Here is a 19145-nt window from a genome sequence, read left to right as displayed (position 1 = left end):
ATATATTAAAGCTTTCATCTCATTTTTTATAAGAAATAAAACTACAAAGTCACAATATTAAGAATCTATATATTCTATTTACTATTAAATTTCTAGAATATACAGTAGAAAATAATATGACATTATTTTAAAACTTAAAAATTTAGTTTAGTTACATATGCTATTGTGTAGGTGAGGCAAATCATAATAACATTATCAACAATATAACTTAGCAAACTATATAGTATAACTACTAATCAAAATAAGTTATATGTGAAGTATATATTTGGGATATGAGGGATATATTTGGGATATGAGGGATATATTTGGGATATGAGGGATATATTTAGAAGAATCTTATTTAATATCCTTATAGTAAGTTGCTGAAGTAAGGCACAGTAATTATTTCTTGTTGCGTTTTCCATTTTCTTATTATCTACCAATATCGAGAAACCAATCTGTATTTAATCCAATATGCCATGTTATATATCGTAATAAATTGTCGAAAAATGTCGAATAAGTCGGATAAATTGTTTTTTTTTTTACATTACATACTGATAAACACTGTAGTTAGGCATTATAAAAACTCACTGCTTTTTGTCACCAGCAAATGCTCCCGCGCACAGGCCACTGACAGCCAACGCACACATATATTTTATATGGACCACGATTATAGTGTTATACCGTGGTTCTAATACTAGTGAAATCGGTGGGACAGCGAGCCCTTAATGATGGACGATGCTGTTCTATGATTGTGGCCGTGTGCACGTGTGCGGGGACACTACTACCCATATAAATAGTCGTTGCTAAGCAATTAGTGTTTAGTATGTGTTCTAAGGAAATGTATACTAAGCCAATGCTTAACCTAGCCATAGTAGTAGTTTTTTCGACGTAGCGCATGCTAAGCATAAGATTTCCTATAATATGGACAACTTTTAATCAACTTTTTAGGTAGAATTCAAATATATTGTTACATTACTAAGGCTCCAATATTTTCAAATACAATGTGTTATAATATTAATCTCATATTTAATAACATTAAAATAGAATTAAACAAAGGGAAAAACTTGTTTCTGTTTATTTTGGTTGCTTTACAATTTTGTATGTTGCGAATGCGATGAAAAATTAAAGGAAAGTAGTACTTTGGCTTGAACTATGACTATGCTTAAGCTAAGCAAAGCAATACCCATGTACCCATTTATTTAAGTCCGTATGAGAAACTGTAGAGTAAACTTACTCAAAATAGTTATTTTTGAGTTATACTTTCGACTAACGCTAAGCAATGACTATTTATCTGGGCCAAATGCCCGTTTGAACATTTATTTAGGCGATGTCTATAGAAAAAGAAACGGGTAGCTACCCGTACACCCACCGGCTTCTCCTACCAGTGGGTGCAAGGGCACTTCATTTTTACCCGTACACCCACTGCGTTAGGGTAGGAAATTAAATAAAATTCGCTTAAAATGTAAACTTTCTTTCCGATATGTTTTAGTGTACAAATTTGTACTTTTCTCGTGTTGAATAAATTTACTCTCATATAAACTGAGGAAAAATACAGCAAAAAAAAATCAGAATAAGATTTTTTCATATTTCTTATGGGCCAACGAAATAAACAAAATGTTTCAGTTGTTTATCTGTTCAGATAATTTTTGTTTGTTTACAATTCAAGGCAAGTAAGAGAAATAATGGTTTATATATTTAGGCAATTATTACGTACATTTTGTTTTCGTGTTCCAATCATTTTTGTCTCGCTTCAACGATTACAACGAATTACCATTTGTTCTGCCAGGTGCCGGTTAAAATTGTGCCTAAGTTTTGTATAGAACATACCTTTTTAATATAGTTTTACTTACCCAGTAATTACTGATACCTAGTTTATAAATAAAACCCGTGACTTGGGTCGTTAAAAACATTTAGACTTTATAACAATATGTAACAATTTATATAAATGTAGTGTTTAACTATATCTAGAGCTTACATAGATGTACATTTCGAATTTTAACAAAATATTACACGTTTTAATTCATCATCATAAATAGCAAAGATTGTGTCTAATATACAACTACTGAACAGATTATATGCAAGTAACGACATAAATGACGTTTTTTTGCATATATAATGTATAATGCCAAAACGTGCAACAGTAAAACATGTAAAAATAGTTATTTGTATATTATTTTATTGCTGAACTTCGTTTTTTTATTAAGGCAATGTTTTATTTTCATGTTTCGAATGTGAATTTATTGCTGACAGAGAGACCACTAAAGTCCACTACAGGGCCAGAATGAGAAAGGGTTGGACTTTAGTCCACCCCACTGGCCAAGAGCCAGACACTCCGATCAAGGCATAATTTGCTAAATATCATTGTTTTTTGTTTTTGAGTTTTAGACACAGAATCTAGTGATTTTCGGCAGGATTTTCTTGCAGCTTGTCAAATAGCGCTGGTTGATTTGGATTCAGAATGCTAAGCGCATTAGAGATTGCATTTCAGGTTATTTAATTATGAATTGCCATAACAAATGCTATTATAGGTAATTAATTTAGCAACAATAAGTGGTCCGTTAAATGCCGTTACTAAATTAAAGGTTACACACAAATTAACTAATCCTTCCATAAGATGATAAAGTATGATTACAATAACTACGGCGATACCTAAACATTTCTGTTTTTGTTGTGTAGTTATTATACTTATTATATGTGGTGTCCCAGCTAGCGTGAAGTTCGCGCCGCGAACAAAGGAGGAGGGTGAATTTTTCAACCATCGGTTGGTTGATATTAATTTTACTAGCTGACCCGTGCAACTTGCGTGCACCAAATCGGTTATTACCGGAAAACACAAATAAAATGTCATTTTCTAAAAATGAATCCTAGCTAGATAGAATTGCTCGTTTAAAGTTATAAGATTTAATGGTCAACATAACAAACATGAAACATATTAATATAAAATACCGAAGTAATTTTTGAACACGGCAAAAGAACTTTAAACACCGCAAAGTATTTTTCTTTTCGCCGAGTCCAAAATAAACTAGTTCTCATATAAAAGTTTATTAAGAGTAGTATCATTGTGAAGCGAAATAAATTGGTTCATGGAGCGCTTTCTTAATAAATAATAAATATAAAAAAAATTAGAAAATGTACAAAGAAGGCGAAACTGCCAGTTTAAGCAATAATTACTTTGACACTCGGTAACTTTGAATACTAACTGCGTACGTTATAGATGAACGTAATTCTTTAATTTGGTAGCATTTTTTATCGGTCGGTGCATCTAGTAGCCTAGTAGAATTCCGATTGTACCAAACATACGCGACATAAAACTTACGCTCTTACTCATGGGATATTTTTTTTAAATTTTATAATTTAAATTCTTTATCTTTATTATTTTGTAAAATAGGTTATAAAATGTATCGTATGTAAGGTTCTAAATCGAAAGAAACAAATTTGCAAAAAATCCGATTATCTTTCTTCTTATTAAACGATTAAGCTCCATAGCTGTATTACTTCTATTTTAAAGCATTCTTAATTACTGCTCTCTTCATTTTAAATCTTTTTAAAGCTACTCAATATGATTCACAACGTGCCAGTAACTCTTTCCAATCATAAATACTGTCAATAAGACGATTTTTCAAATTCTAGAGAAAATCCTCGGATTATCCATAATATCCATAATAATCGGATTTGTTGCTAAATTGTTCACATTTTCCAGCAGAGGCGCTTTATTACATTCCTTTTAAAGCTAACATCAAGAGATACAGAAGATTTTTTTAACCACAAGATACTAAATATTATAAGAAAAACTTTCATAATTCCTTAACAAATTGGAAACAACTATTTATTATTATTTAAACACCGGCATTTGAAAGAATGCCTTGACAGACCTAGATTGAATCAACGATGTAAATTTGTAGTGGCGACAATACCATTTTTTTTTTAAATTTAATATATTAAGTATTTATTATAAACAAATAGATGTCATGAAACATTCTTTCAGCGGCCGTATTACAGCAAATTAATACTATTTTTATTAGTAAGTAGGTTTAGTATGAAATTTAGGAAATGCGTAGAATCAATTGCAGTTATTCTAGTAGAACATGACAGAGAACTGAGTTACATCTTTGGTATCGTGTAAAAGTTTAACTATTTACTAAGAATCTACATATCACCGAGATAGCGACAGGCAACATGTTGTTGAATGACAAGTAGATAAACGCAAAGTCATAAAAAGTGCAAGTGGAAAATCAAATACGTAACGAAAAAAAAACAATTCACAAATAAATCAAACCCTTTCGTCATCGACAATCAAATTTAATTCTTCCTTTTCCTTTATCGCATAAATTATTAAATTTTTAGTATTTTTATAATAATCTGTTTCTTGCCGTCTATAATATTAAAAATTTAATGTTTTTCTTAGCAATTTTGATGGTTTTATTATCTATTTGATGTTGCCATAACATAGTGAGAGTGTTTATTCGTGTCCTGTTCTTTACAATGACATCACTCATCTGACCCAATGTGCATTGTGCCATATATTTTACATATTGGATCGCGTAAGAGTTAAAAACTATTCGTATGAAATCGAAAGAGCGCCATCTAGTGACAATACTGTTTCCAGTATTGTTGTACATAGTAGGCAAATAGTTCGCCGCTCGCGTCTCGCGCAGACGTCATGGTCGTGAAAAAGGGATGGGCCATGGGCCCTCACAATACGTAACTACCCTGGAGCTACTTAAACATGTATACAAAGTACATAATATATTAATCACTGTGGTTACAATAATTCAAGTTACCTGCCGGTACCTCTTCAAAGCTAGCGTTAAAAATTTACTACCTATTGGTCCTATAGTTTTTATTGTGCATTTATATTTTTATCATTAAAATTTTACAGGATACATTTTTCCAGTGATACATTACCTTTTAGAGCTTATTATTATAGAAAAAAATACGTTATTATTTTATTTATTCATTCTGATAAGTGTTTTAGCTTGTAGAAAAATATAAATAACAATACGGGCGGAAATTTATTACGAATGACAACGCGGTCCAATAAAATGCGACATTAGTTAGTTTTTTTTCTCCTTTATATAATTTTGTATATATAGTTTCTTGTTTTTTATTTAAGACTTAGACTTTTTTAAATTTCCCATGACACAAAAATGTCCCGCGGTAACATTAGTCTGTCTTCAGAGCTTAACACGTTATCCTTTTACGATAAAATTTCATCAAACTTAGGCAATAGGAATAAGTGCGTATAAATAGGTTATCGAGTCGCTTAGCTTGTTATAAGTTTCCACCCTTCTTTGTTATTACTACTATAAAGGCTCGTACACATAAAAGCAAAGCGAGCGTTGATTTGCGAAATTACATATAAAATGCAGGAATAGGTCAATTAGTTATTTACGTTATCTCACTTTAATCAGATCGGTCTGTTCCTGCATTTCTTCGTCTCGCCTTGCTCATCTCCACGAGATAAATGTCCTCGTCTTTTTTACAAAGAGATTTTTACTCTGTGGCGCTGTTCGCCTTCATATGTGCGAGCCTTTATACGATGTTTTTAATGATTACAAAGATAATCGTAACAATATAAATTTTTTCATCCAATTTATTTCACAGTATTTGTGCGAACGAATGTTATTTATAAATCAATAATTGTATTACAAGGCCCCTTATTTTTCATAGTTATTTATAAATATAATCAATGTCAGGGCCCTGATTCTCTATAGTATTGAATTTTTAGTTAATATACCTACATACATTTAGGTGACATAAATCCTACTCGTTTCTGACCTTAAAACTTATTGCATATGTATGCATAGTGCATACAAGTGCGCTAAGTTTTTGAGTCACAAACATTGTGACGTCACAAATTGTTGTCAGGATATTAAAATTGGAATGTTATAGAGAGTCAGGACGAGACAAACTTTAAGTACCCTCTAAGGTGTGACTGCTTTCATTCACTTTCATTATCTTAATCGTCGAAAACATTTTTAGAACTAACATGCGTTAGAAGAATGCAATAACCTGTACGGTACGGTATTTTTCTCGAAACGGCGATGTCACTTTTTGCGGACTATAGACAGAGTGCCGTATGCATCTTGGAATACCGCTAATGCATAAACTTGAACTTATATGTTCGTATGCTGCTGATTGACGCGCATACGGCGAAGTGTGTTTATTTATATATATTAGGGTTTATTTATTTATATTAGCGTCACACTTCACATAAATGCATAGCGCGAATACGCGTATCCCTCCACTTGTCGGTTTTTTGACACACATAAACAAATGTGATGTTTGCGAATAATGACAGTAGGTACCGCCCCAAGTGATCATTCGAGTGGTTGAAGTATGGGAAGTCTATGCGCATAACAAAAATCCAAAGAAAAAAGATTTTTCTAACGGGACTACGACTGTTACTTTTTGAGTTGATATTAAAATGTTTGTGCTCACTAGCCGAACCCAAATTCACGAGAACACAAATAATATATTTAACTTCGCAACAGAATTAATCAACCTACATTATTGTTATTAGCACAGTATAAAGAAGATAATGCAGTAGTGCCTTTGATCTCGTAGAAAATGCCGACATCGTCGAGCGTCCTCACATTGTATATGGACGAGGAAGGGATCCTTGCTTGCCTCCGCAGTAAGTAAGGGTCCTTTCATGGCCCAACACTTTCAGCACGATTGCCTTGTCCAGAAGGCTTTGTGGAACCTCTGCATCAATAACCACTTTACTTTGTGCCATTACTGGGTTGAAAACATAAAATTATATTAGGGTACTTAAAAATCAATAAATGCTAGTAATTAATTTAAAAAGTTTCTGAATTCACATACTTGGAATGTCCTTATCTCTTTTTTATACGAATCACAAAACAACAACAGGATTTTACATTAATTGTAAAAACCCATTTAAAAATATTATATGTTAACAACGTGTTCTTTATTATAAATATTTTTATGTACCTAGTTCCTTTTGGTGTTTTAGCAAAAATGGCTTATTTAGCTTAGTTTAGTTTCGCTTTCGCTTTTCATTTCATTTTTAGTGAAGACTCGTGCCTTGTAGTAATGTGTTGATTATGATAATGATGTTGATATTTATATATATATATATATATATATATATATATATATAATCAACACATTATATCTTTTTTTTTAATAACAACACATGCATGTCATCAGACGTGCAAAAGCATCATGACTAAAATGCATATATTTAGCACAGTCACGTAAGCTTTTGGGTGCATTCCACTTGTATTTTCTTTTCTTTTTTCTTAAAACTTTTAACCTAATTGAGGTATTTCTTGAACTAGTCCAATGAATTCTCCAGTTTCATCCTGTATGATCAAAATCTTTTCCTGGTTCTGCTCTATGTTTCATAACAGTCTCCTGTCTTAAAGATGCATGCATCTACTTATTGTTTTAATCTAGAATACAGCTTGCTCAGATATGGGTTTTATTTACGGTGAGCCTTGATAGTTTCTTTTTTCTTTGTTGTTCTAAATCATTTTAAAAGGAACTACGCATGATAAAAATACTTATTAGTACAACACAATATAAAATACAATACAAACTTGTAAAAATTTCAGCAGTAAAGCCAGCGTCGAAATTTTAAATATATTTTATGTATATTGTACATCTGAATAACAGTAAGATGGATCGTTGCATCACAACATAAGATTAATCACATCGTTTCCTCAGTTATTTTTATACTAAATATAGAAAAATATAATTAGGACGACGAACAGAAGGTACCTTTAAAAAAACTGAACTCTGTACTAACTCTTGTTAACTGGAAGAAATACATTTTTTAAGGATGATTTTTTTATGTAAATATGAATGAATGAGTAATATGACGTATTTTATTCACTGGGTCATTGATCAAACGAAATGGAACCGACTCATTGGTGCTAAACCTTAAAAAACACGCTAAATTGCTAAATTTGTATTATCGATTTGATGATATCTTACTGAACCTACAAGAGGTTATATATGAAAATATTTTATTATATTAATATTTTAATCTTATTTGTACACACCACCATTTAAACTATTCTTTTATCTCTTTATTTGGTGTACGTTATAGTGTTAAACCATAAGTACTTTACGTACAATATACCCCAGCAAGGCTAGCATGGCAGGAGACGATTTCTCCACAGGGAAAGGACCAAATTTACGTCCTTATCCCAAAGTTTTATCCACTCTCCGAGCATGGGCGCACCGGTTGGAAATAATATCCCAATTTAGTATGACAAACTGGGATAAACTTCTCCTTCCCCTAATGTCGTACTTTCGCATGAGGATAAGTGAATTACCTTGTTAGTGCAAGCATTTTTACTTCCATAACATGTTCATTCGTCGTCCTAACCTATATTTCATAAACATGGTTCTCTATTGTACAATATAGAATGCATCAGAGCTAGTGCTAGTTAAAGCGTTTTTCAGACAGAAGCTGTTGCGGTTGCGGTTTCGGTTGCAGTTGCGAACGCGGTCGAACCGCGCGGTTACTTTGGCTAACACTAGCACGGTGGCGTGCGGTCTGCTTTCGCAGGGATTCCATGCATAGCATGTGGCTGATGTAGTTTTGAGAGTTCGTTAACAGAAGGATGCCAGCTGTACCCAATTACTACGCTTGCCCTGTCCGTCTGTCTATCCATACGCCTGTTTGACAGCAAGCTGTATATTTGATGATGAACCGATATTAAGTAGAGTGGAAATGTTTACAATCTATATTCCTATTGCAGCTATAACAAAAAATAATTAAACAAAATTAGAACAAGAAGCCAAATACAATAAACGTAATGTAAAAACTATGTAGTGGTTCATATTACACTTTGGTTCGCCGGTTTTTGCTCTAACTCCATAAACAGTTAAAAAATGGTATATATAGTATTTATATCTATTTCAAGACATATACATAGTTGGAAGGTAGGCGTCATTAGGTGGGGCCGCATGTAGTACGTGCATCCTGACCGCGCGTATTTGAAGTTTTCCGTACAGTATATACTACTTCCTGCCACAACTGACCGCAACCGCAACCGCCTTAGTGTGGGGAACGCTTAACACTCTATCTACCATCCCTCCTTTGCAACACTTCGAATAAGACAACGTTGGAATCGAAATCACTGTCTTCGCTCGCCGCGTTCTGCCATTTATGAGTTTCCAGTAAAGGCTCATGGTGTTCTTCCTACAAATACAAATAAATATTGTCTATGTGAAAAAAAACAGGCCATAGTTTGCGAAATTACATGTTATAAAATTAATATTTAGCTTCATTTTCTATAATTCGCGAACACTAGGAAAATCAGTATGGTGATATTTAAAACTTCTTCTATCTCTACATTCCACACCAAACAGATCTTCTAGAATAAGCTCTCTACGTACGTTTCGCTCCTCCGCATTAAGATGCTTATTTTACCAAAAAAAAGGATCTAACAAATAATAGCATATACTACTTTTTTAAAAAGAAATGCGAGCAGATGTTACGCACAAGAAGTTAATATCCTGTTTTTTTTGTTTCTTGTGATATTTTATTAAATAAAATTTTGTTCAATTAAAATGTTACGTTATTTTAAATTTGACGTTCGTCACATTTTTGACTAGATTCCAATAGTGGAAAGTTGGATTTTTGGACTAGTGATTTTTACTTTTCCGTTCTTTTTAATTTACTATAATTTTTCTAAAATGAAAAATTAAAAAAATAAAACATAAAACCAGAATGAGATTGTGTTTTACAACTTCTTTCCGCACTTTCATAAGAATGGAGTATTGTGATAAGCGTCATAGATTTTACATCTTAAGTTCGTTTCTCAGTTTTTTTCATTACTTTTATTTTTATATTGCCTGCCATCCTGAACTCTAGGGATACCAAAAGTTGACAATCTAGGTAACTTCTACCATACCTTGGATTTTGGTTTGCGTGGTCTGTCTGTATTATCTTCAAAATCGATTGCATGCACTGTCCCAGCGACCGACTTTATGAACAGAATCTTGTGGACTATGTGGCCAATGATGCCCAATAGACACAACGCCAGGCCGACTACGTTGACGGAGCTAAGTAAATCGCCGCTAACCTCCACTGCTAACACTAGAATGCACATTTCCTGAAAATTTTAAAAATAACTTGATTATATTACATAAAGTTTTTTCAATAGTACATGAAGTGCCAAATACACAGACCTATGAAATTAAGTACACCTAGTATTTCAACATATTTAAACGAACAAATGAGGTATGGGCGAACAAAATATCTGTTCTTGCTCATTGAAGGTTTTAAATCGTGGAATTAAGCCTCCAAGGTTTAATTCTACGATTAAAAACCTTCAATCACGTAAACATTGCGAATCGCGAATGCCTGTTTCAATGACCTACTCCCGCTTTGCCTTATTTAAAAAACTTTAAATTCTTGGCTAATGTGTGGCTTAACAGCAGCTTTACATATAGGTCGATAGCGCTGGGTAAGCAACGTTGCCAGGTCAGTAAATGGATGGGTCGCTGTATTTGGGAATTTGATAATTTGGTATCAATCAATCTCAGCTGCTTTCACTAACAAAGAATTGTAATGTCACAGAATTTACTAAAATCGCATAGTTGATTTGTATGCTAAAGGTTAACCAAGACAATTTCTAAAGTTTTTTATTTAGTTCTAGCACTGAAGTGATAATAAATGTGACACTTCATGTATTCGTATCGTTAAGCCACAAGTCAGGGGTTTGTGGGGGGTGAGGAGTTACGTCCTCCATCTCAAATCATATTCATCATATCTATACAAAAATTAAAACTAAACTGATGGTATAGCTTATCCAGTAGTAAATAATTATTTAAATTGATCTTCATTTGACTGAGTTATGGTCTTAAATCGTCAGACACTTTCATCCCCTCTCCCAAAGGATCTGAGCTGAATTTCGGGATAAAAAGTATCCTATGTCCTCCCTCATAAAATAATTAATCGTGCGAAGTTTCATTTTGAACTCTTCCTGCAACGTGCCGTCCTGTGTCAACCTGAGGCGTAGGTGTTAAGATTAATCGGCCTGTAATTACACCAGCAACCCAGCCTTTACACCAGCAACCACGCCTTTACACCAGCAACCGCGCCTTTACACCAGCAACCACGCCTTTACACCAGCAACCACGCCTTTACACCAGCAACCACGCCTTTACACCAGCAACCGCGCCTTTACACCAGCAACCACGTCTTTACACCAGCAACCACGCCTTTCAGACCGGAGATATTGCTGCAATACTGCTTGGCAGCATAAATAAACATGGCGGTAGTAGGTACTTCCCCGAACGATATCTGTCGCAAGAGTTTCTACTACTACTGTGGTTCTAGGGTCAGATGTTTTAGATGTTCGACTATTAATTATAATCAGTTTGCTTTGACGGTTCAGTTTTGATTCGCCCGTAATAAAACAACATCTTACCTTAAATATTCCCGCGATGGACAACGTCAGACTAGATGTGTAAGTAACGACCAAGAACTCGCTTATCTCCATCGCGAAAGCTATCGTTGCCCCAACAGACACTTTCAGTAAGGTCGGCATTAACTCCTCTTGCGGTAATCTCAGCACGTAATCGATACACTTGAATCCTGAAAAATGTATAAACTTCATGGACGCTACTTTTCATGGGCCGCGAGGGCATAACACATTTAAGCGTTAGGCGCGATACTTCAAACTGGTGGTAGTCAGACAAAATTACTTGACGTGTCAACAGTGTGCGTAGGTAACTTGAAATAAGAAGAAGAAGAAGAAATACCTTATTGCACACAAACATCGAAAAATACATAAAATATAGAATAAGCAACAGAACAAGAATTGTAGGCATGCAAAGGCGGCCTTATTGCTGCAAGCAATCTCTTATAGGCAACCTCTGGCAGAAATAAATTTTGTATTTATAATTTTATAAACGACAGAAAAACTGTTAGTTGAATACTAATTCCAACTATTGAGTCATACATACTTTTTGCGTTGCCACTTTATGGTTGAAAGTCCTATGCCGCGCTATGGTTAAACTAATTACTTTTTCAGACTAGCGGATATAAATGACTATCACGAGTGGATTTAGAACAGTATGAGAAGCATCCCCGCATTTGACGGCCGATTGGCGCAGTGGGCAGCGACCCTGCTTTCTGAGCCCAAGACCGTGGGTTCGATTCCCACAACTGGACAATATTTGTGTGATGAACATGATTTATTTTCAGCGTCTGTGTGTTTATCTATATATTATAAGCATTTATGTATATTATTCATCAGTTATCTTAGTACCCATAACACAAGCTACGCTCACTTTGGGGCTAGATGGCGATGTGTGTATTGTCGTAGTATATTTATTATTTATATTTACTATCCCCGAGCTTGTAAGACGAAAAAAAATATAATAGATAGGTATGCTTTTCTTAACCACATTTAAATCTAGACTTATACAGATGATAAAAACGAATCTAGCGCCAATATGTACGTTAAATTTTAGTTTAATGTTTGTTGGCACGTTTTACGCCTAAAAACATTTTTAGGCTTCTTACCTTCAAACATAATCATGAAAGGAAGTAACGACAGGAACATCCACGGTTGTACATGAAACACCATATCTACTGGATTATGCAGACCCAATTTCGATTTCTGCATTAGCAATTGTGCAAACGTCCACCTAAGACCAGCAGCAAAAGATGCGAGCAGCAGCAAGTTGAAACCGAGAAGGTTGAACTGTGTCGCTTTGTAAGTAAACATGATCAGTCCAGCTGATATCATGAGGACGATTCCAACTAATGACCATGACTGAAAATTAATAATTATATTTTTAATCCTTCATGCAAACACATGTAAAACTCAGTGTAATCACTCAAAGTGATAAAGGTATCATCATCGTCATTATATAAACCGATAGACTTATACTGCTGGACTAGCAGCTAGGTCTTTTGAAGGAAGTTCTGAATTCCGTTTTTGTGCTGCTTGTGTCCAGCTGCTCCCTTCAACGCGCTTGATGTCGTCTGTCCACCTGGTTGGGGGTCGACTAACGCTACGCCAGTGTGGGGCTGCACTTCCAGCACCTTGGGACCCCAACGTCCATCTCTTCGTCCAAATCTTACAATCACTACTGTCAAACATCACTTTTGTTTATTTATTGTATGGAAAAGTGACGTTTGACAGCAGTGATTTCAAGATTTACGCCTGTCGCAAACCTGTCGCGAGATAAGTAATCACCCTGCGGTTCTATGAGCTATGTGCCACGCCTATTGCCACTTAAGCTTACAGCCTAATAGGTATAAAATGAATTAAGCCAAATATATCATCAATTAAATATTTTGGCATTGCACATGATCATACAAATAAGTGCCATAATTGCTAAAATGGTAATTAACAAACTGCCGTTACAAAACATTTTATGTTATCAAGGAAAAAAAGCAAGAATTTAGCAGTGGCAGCTAGGTCACTACAGAAAAATAGATTATAACTGATCATTACATGTTTGTTTATTCAAATATGCTAGCAGTTATCCTATAAGCTTTTTTATGATATCTTGGTATAATGAGGTCTAACATGGTAAGAATATATAATTTTAGTAAAGCTAGGAAAGTACCTGGGCAAGCTTCTCCAGATAATATGTCAAATTGCAATCAAGGTTCATTAAATTCAATCATAAAGAAAAATAAGAGCAATAAAAAAATTACCTTTTTCTCTAGTCCCAGAACTATGGCAAATCCCAGAATAAAAATAATTGTTGTAGATTTGGTCATAGTGTAAAGCGAAATTGTCACAAGTTCTAGACCCCAATTCGAAAAACCAACATCTATCCCGCTAGCAAGACCTGTAGGTCCAACAGACCGCAAACATGTTACAAACTGCAGCATTAACTGAGGTTTTCCAGTTATTAAATACAGTACCATCCGTACCAAAACTGAGAGCATCCATTTCACAACCAAATGGTACATAACCACAGTCAAGGGGTAGTGAAACTCCTAAAACAGAACCTCAAATAAGATAGATAACCTTAATATCTAGATAATATTAAAATTTTTGTATAATAAATCTACCCCTAATGGGATAAACAGGATGGAAGTTAATAGGAGAGTCAGGTTTTTGAAGTTAGAGACACTGAAATTTGTATTTAGGCTAGTACAAGTACATCAACATTTTTTGAATATTACCTTCTTGGTAATATTTTACCAACAGGGCATGAAAGTGTAGGCTGATTTTTGGTCAGGCTGATACTTGTAATTAAGAAAATTGGTTTCCATTGAAGCATATATATTAGTTCAGAAAATATTTAATCAAAATCTACTTCTATTGGGGTAAAATGGGTAGATTTATTTTGATACTTCTATCTCACATAGCCAGCTACTGTAATAAAATTTGAACTGGAACAAAAAAAAAACTCAAGGAAATCGAAATTTGCCATTGTAAAGTATTGACAATGGCCTTATAATTTACGGAATAGATTCAGATGTTTTGGAAATAAGTGCAGGCAATCCCGCAGATTTTAGTTAAATTTTGTGGCAAAACCCTATTTCATTTTAGGAAACTGCTAGTAGTCTATAAGCTGGAGAAGAACAGTCTATTTTAAATCTAGAAACTACAGTTTGTGTACAATACATAAGCTTCTATATGAATTTTTGCTCTAGCTAGATTGATCTTTAAATAGTTTTAAGTGACAATGTTAGATGGTAATAAGAAGATTGGCAAAGTTCCAGATCAGTGATCTGAAACTTTGTTGTAGGCCTTTTCTAATCACTACAGCACATTTAGAACTTTAATGTTAAGTATACAAACAGTTATCACCATCTCACTGCCATTTAAACATTTGTATCAAAAGTGCCATTTAACAGACTGTTTTATTAAAGAAGTTTCTGACTTTCATTTTTATCTTTGAGATGTGAAGATTCTGAGGTAAGAATCGACAGCCCTCCAGTACACAACCTTGTATACTATGGCTTCCGTTATTATGGATTAACAACTAATCTCTTTAACACGTTGAACAATGTCTTATCTACTACTAAAATATGCTCACCTTTAAAAGCCATCTTTGGTAGAAAGTTAGTCCGATAGACAATGAGAAATACAGTAATATTAAGCCTAACGAAAGAAGGCCTTTTTGAAAGCATACATCTGACCATTTTCCTTTTGTTTTGCTGGTAAACACGTCTTCTTCGGAATCATTTTTTATCGACAGCTGTTCATATTTTGCGCCTGGCATTCTGAGCGCAAGGCGTTTGATCTTACTTCTACTAAACCGCCCAATGGCATATCAGCTTGCAAAATGCTTTAACTAAGTTATAAAAATATTAAGGTAAGTGTAAGTACTGAATATAATTTTTAGTGAATTTAAAAACAATCACAGCCCAGGTGAAATAAATATAGGAAATGTTTACAGGCAATACAGATGCGACTAGTAATGACAGATGATAGACAAGAGGTCTGTGGTTATTTTTCATGATTTTAAGGTCTGTGGTAAAGAGCTTCTTTTATAAATAGAACTTTCGTATTCTAGGTTTTGGATTCTCACCTATTTAAGCCCGTGACAGAATTAGTAGTACGTCATAGATAATAAGATACAAATAAAGAAAATATAAAAATATAGAAACAGGACAATGGTATTGTTAATGAAGTATGAAATGGTATGAAGAATGCAGTCTTAATAAATCTTTGGTCTATGAGTAAAATGCCTACTTATCGCTATCTCATTCATTAGTGACGTTTCTTTTCCTAGCGGGGTTTTATCGAAGGTTTTGATTATTTAATATTACACTTTAGACTTCTATATCAGCTGAAATAATATTTATTGAAAATAATCTTTACAAGTGGTTACTGAATTTCTGCCATAGCAGTAAGAAAAGTTAAGATAATTTTAGGACACAAAAATGAAATCATAATTTTTTTTCTTTTACATACAAAAACTATTACTACTTAGTAGCGAAAATGATTATTTGATATACGATTACGTTATTTTTCACTTTATATAATTTTTTGGGAGTTTCTTTAATGTTTACATTATACAAGAACATTACTAGATGATTATGATGATTATTGTACCGCATATGGTTTTTTTTCTTGTAATGCGAGTTTCTATACAGCGTTACTGGTAACTCGAAGTGTTCCTTGCAGGCATAATAGGGAAGCAAATTTTAAACAAATTTTGTGCTATACAATTACATGTATGAGCTGAAATCGATAATCTTCGAGATATTTGAACATTACTGTTTTTCATATTCAGTAGTAGAGAGTACATTGTGAAATCCATCCGCCACTCACAAGCTTGCGCGTACTATTTCATTTGATTTGATTGCTTGACAAGCGCGTGGCTCTGAATCAACGCAAACGATGTTGTTGAACATCTTTTGATTTGTGCACGAAAACCGCCACAGATGCGGAACACTAGCAAACTCAAAAAAAAATAATAAACAGCTACGCACACGTTTGTCTTTGTTGTTAGTAGTGTAAGCAAAGCTATGGAGGGTAGAGGTACCTCTACCCTCCATAGCAAAGCTTATGCCGTTAGCCGCTACGGCTTAAAGCCAAGAATTTTGTCTTTGTCTATGCCCTTTGCTATCAAGGATTTTAATTTTGAACAACTCGCTGTTAAAAGACTAGAACCCAAAGCCGCTTGCGCTATATAAAAGTAAAAAAAAATGTATTTTGTATTTGTAATTTGGTCATAAATAAAATAAAGTCTTAAATTCTTTAAAGAAAGAATCTTTTCTCTGTTTGATAATTGGTTTATTGAAATACAGTCGAGACTAACATCGTATTAAATTGAAATTCGATACTTAACTGATGCATACAAAATGACGGATTCCTCAGAGTTCACTTCTTTGTTTGCACTTGTGGACAGTCATCTTTCTAAGACAAGCTTACAAGACACTGGTGGAACATCAAATACAGCTTCGCTCAATATTCCGTCTCTCAGCAGTTTGCGCAATGGAAGCGCCTCGGAATCATTACTTTCCATGCACACTCGTCCAAGGATACCCATACCAACTCTTAGCTCTAACGAGAATGAAATCCAATCGATTCTGGCTAGACAAGTAGCCAACATGCTTATAGCCAGAGAGAAAAAGCAACAAGAAGAAGAAAAGGCTAAATTAGAAGCTGAAATGAAGAAACTTCAAATAGAAGATGAGGACAATTACTTAATTGACTTAACACAAGCCATCCAAACACCCTACAATCCAAGGCCACAAATAAAGGAACAAGAAACACTCAGCAACAGCAGCTCTTTCGAGTCTTTATTTAAATTGAATTTTACAGATTGTGAGGGGAAACCGCAGAGGACTAAAACTCCAGAGCCATTGCTGCCTTGTATGACAGATATATCCTATATATTGAAAGAAAAAGTGAAACTAGCCAAATGTTCCTCATTTGGTAAAGTATTGACATCACAATTGACACCAGTCCCAGCACTTTACTTTCCAGAAAAATATCCCACAGACATTGCGAGATTTGATTTCAGTACACCATCACCTAGTGATATAATAAAAGAAAATTTAAGAAAACCAACGATGTCTTGCACATTTACAATGGACATTACAAAGTTTGTGTAAAAAACAATGTTTACACATTTGTTTGAACATTTTGTTGTTTCAATTAATAGTAATTCATGATAATACTTTTTGTATGTGAAAATGAAAGAATAATAGACTCTTTGTTCCAGCTTATATAAAAATATTGACATGTCTTTTGTTTTAACCCAACAAAACACTATAGTAAGTGAGGCATATGTAGATAACGATAAATTAACTACTCAATCATAGTAGACCCCTTGAAATTGATATCTTTCAAGATCTTAATTTCCAGCTAAATATATTTTTGTATGAGCAGTGTAACAGGAAATTACATTTTTTATAGTCACATTTTAATTTATTTTTCTTTTGATGGAGTACCAATACTATCACAAGTAGGCATAATTAAAATATTTAATTTGAACATTTTAAAAATAACAAAAAAAAATTTATTCATGTTTTTCCACAAAATATGACAAGATCATAAGACAAATGTTACTACATAAATTAATGTGGTGGTATGTATTACTATATATCCTACTAATAATATAAATGGGAAAGTTTGTAAGGATGGATTTTTGCCATGCCAAAACTACTGTACCAATTTGACTGAATTTTGGAATGGAGATAATCCAGGGTATAGTCCCTGGATTAACACATGGCTGGTTTTTATTCAGGGAAAATGAACTGTTCTCGCGGTATTCATGGAAAACAAAAAAAACTGTACAGAGCCACAGGCAAGAGCTGGCATTGTATATTTTTTATGCTAAATAATTTATTCTTAATTTCGTACATTTGTTGTGCTGTTTAGCAATATGGACCCTTAAAAATCTTTAAGTTAATATTATTTTGTATCTATTCTTACCTTTAACTACCCACAATTCTATCACACAATCGCAAGATCATATATCCTACCAAAATAAGAAAATCATTGTAAACACATGTTTAGATATTTGCATCTGAGAGAAGAGGATAGTTATTATCTGTGTCGAAATATTCCCTGCTATGATTAAAACTTTACCTATGGATACTAAAAAAATAATATTGTCTTTACACAACTTCAAAGTGAATAGTACTCAAAATAAAAACAACATAATATATATGCTTGAGAAAATCTATCTAAGAAATATAGTTTTTAGGTAAATTATTAGTAATTAAGTCAATTTTGTAATCGAAAATATTATTTATAATTTTTTTTTTTTAAATCTAGTTTAGACTAGTATTTTATAATAATTGTAACAATCGTGTAAATAAATTAAAAATTTAAAAACCGCCGACTTTCAATAAAGTGTACTAATTTAGCCCTTTCCTTTTTGACCTATGTTGTGAGAATGGTGAAAAAAATATGTAATCCGCCATTTTGTGGCAGCGGCCATGTTGGACCGATTTTAATCAAACATTAGCTAAGACCACTACCGACTAATTCACCATTGAAACGTTTTGGTATAAAAATAAATTCAAAATTCAAAAATGTTTCATTCATGTAGACCTTATCGCAAGCACGCACGCTTCATAACGTTCATACATTTAACATGTAACCCTAATGTTAGTGATGTAGGAGTGATAACTGCATTCGTTAACTTAAAGCTAGGAGGGTTCCAAACGCGCCCTGGTCTAAGAAGAGCCCACAACAAACTTAGCCGGGTTTTCTTTTGTTAACACCACTCCAGTTAAT

General features: G+C 33.6%; 2 protein-coding genes across 2 annotated transcripts; one reads left to right on the top strand and one right to left on the bottom strand.

Moving 5' to 3' along the window:
* Positions 1 to 8886: 8886 nt before the first annotated feature.
* On the bottom strand, positions 8887 to 15322 carry LOC120636667 (solute carrier family 35 member C2). The gene is made up of 6 exons (XM_039908232.1): positions 14983 to 15322; positions 13646 to 13933; positions 12500 to 12752; positions 11400 to 11566; positions 9879 to 10079; positions 8887 to 9163 (listed from the first exon to the last, which is right to left on the bottom strand). Exons 1-6 carry the CDS (start codon positions 15166 to 15168, stop codon positions 9044 to 9046), a joined length of 1215 nt encoding a protein of 404 aa, XP_039764166.1. The 5' UTR covers positions 15169 to 15322; the 3' UTR covers positions 8887 to 9043.
* Positions 15323 to 16585: 1263 nt separating this feature from the next.
* Positions 16586 to 18609, top strand: LOC120636587. The gene has a single exon (XM_039908131.1). The coding sequence runs from the start codon at positions 16757 to 16759 to the stop codon at positions 17510 to 17512; it is 756 nt and encodes a 251-aa protein (XP_039764065.1). The 5' UTR covers positions 16586 to 16756; the 3' UTR covers positions 17513 to 18609.
* Positions 18610 to 19145: the final 536 nt, after the last annotated feature.

The sequence above is a fragment of the Pararge aegeria genome, chromosome Z, assembly GCF_905163445.1.
Source record: "Pararge aegeria chromosome Z, ilParAegt1.1, whole genome shotgun sequence".
NCBI lineage: Eukaryota > Metazoa > Arthropoda > Insecta > Lepidoptera > Nymphalidae > Pararge > Pararge aegeria.
This window is presented reverse-complemented; position numbering and strand designations above follow the sequence as displayed.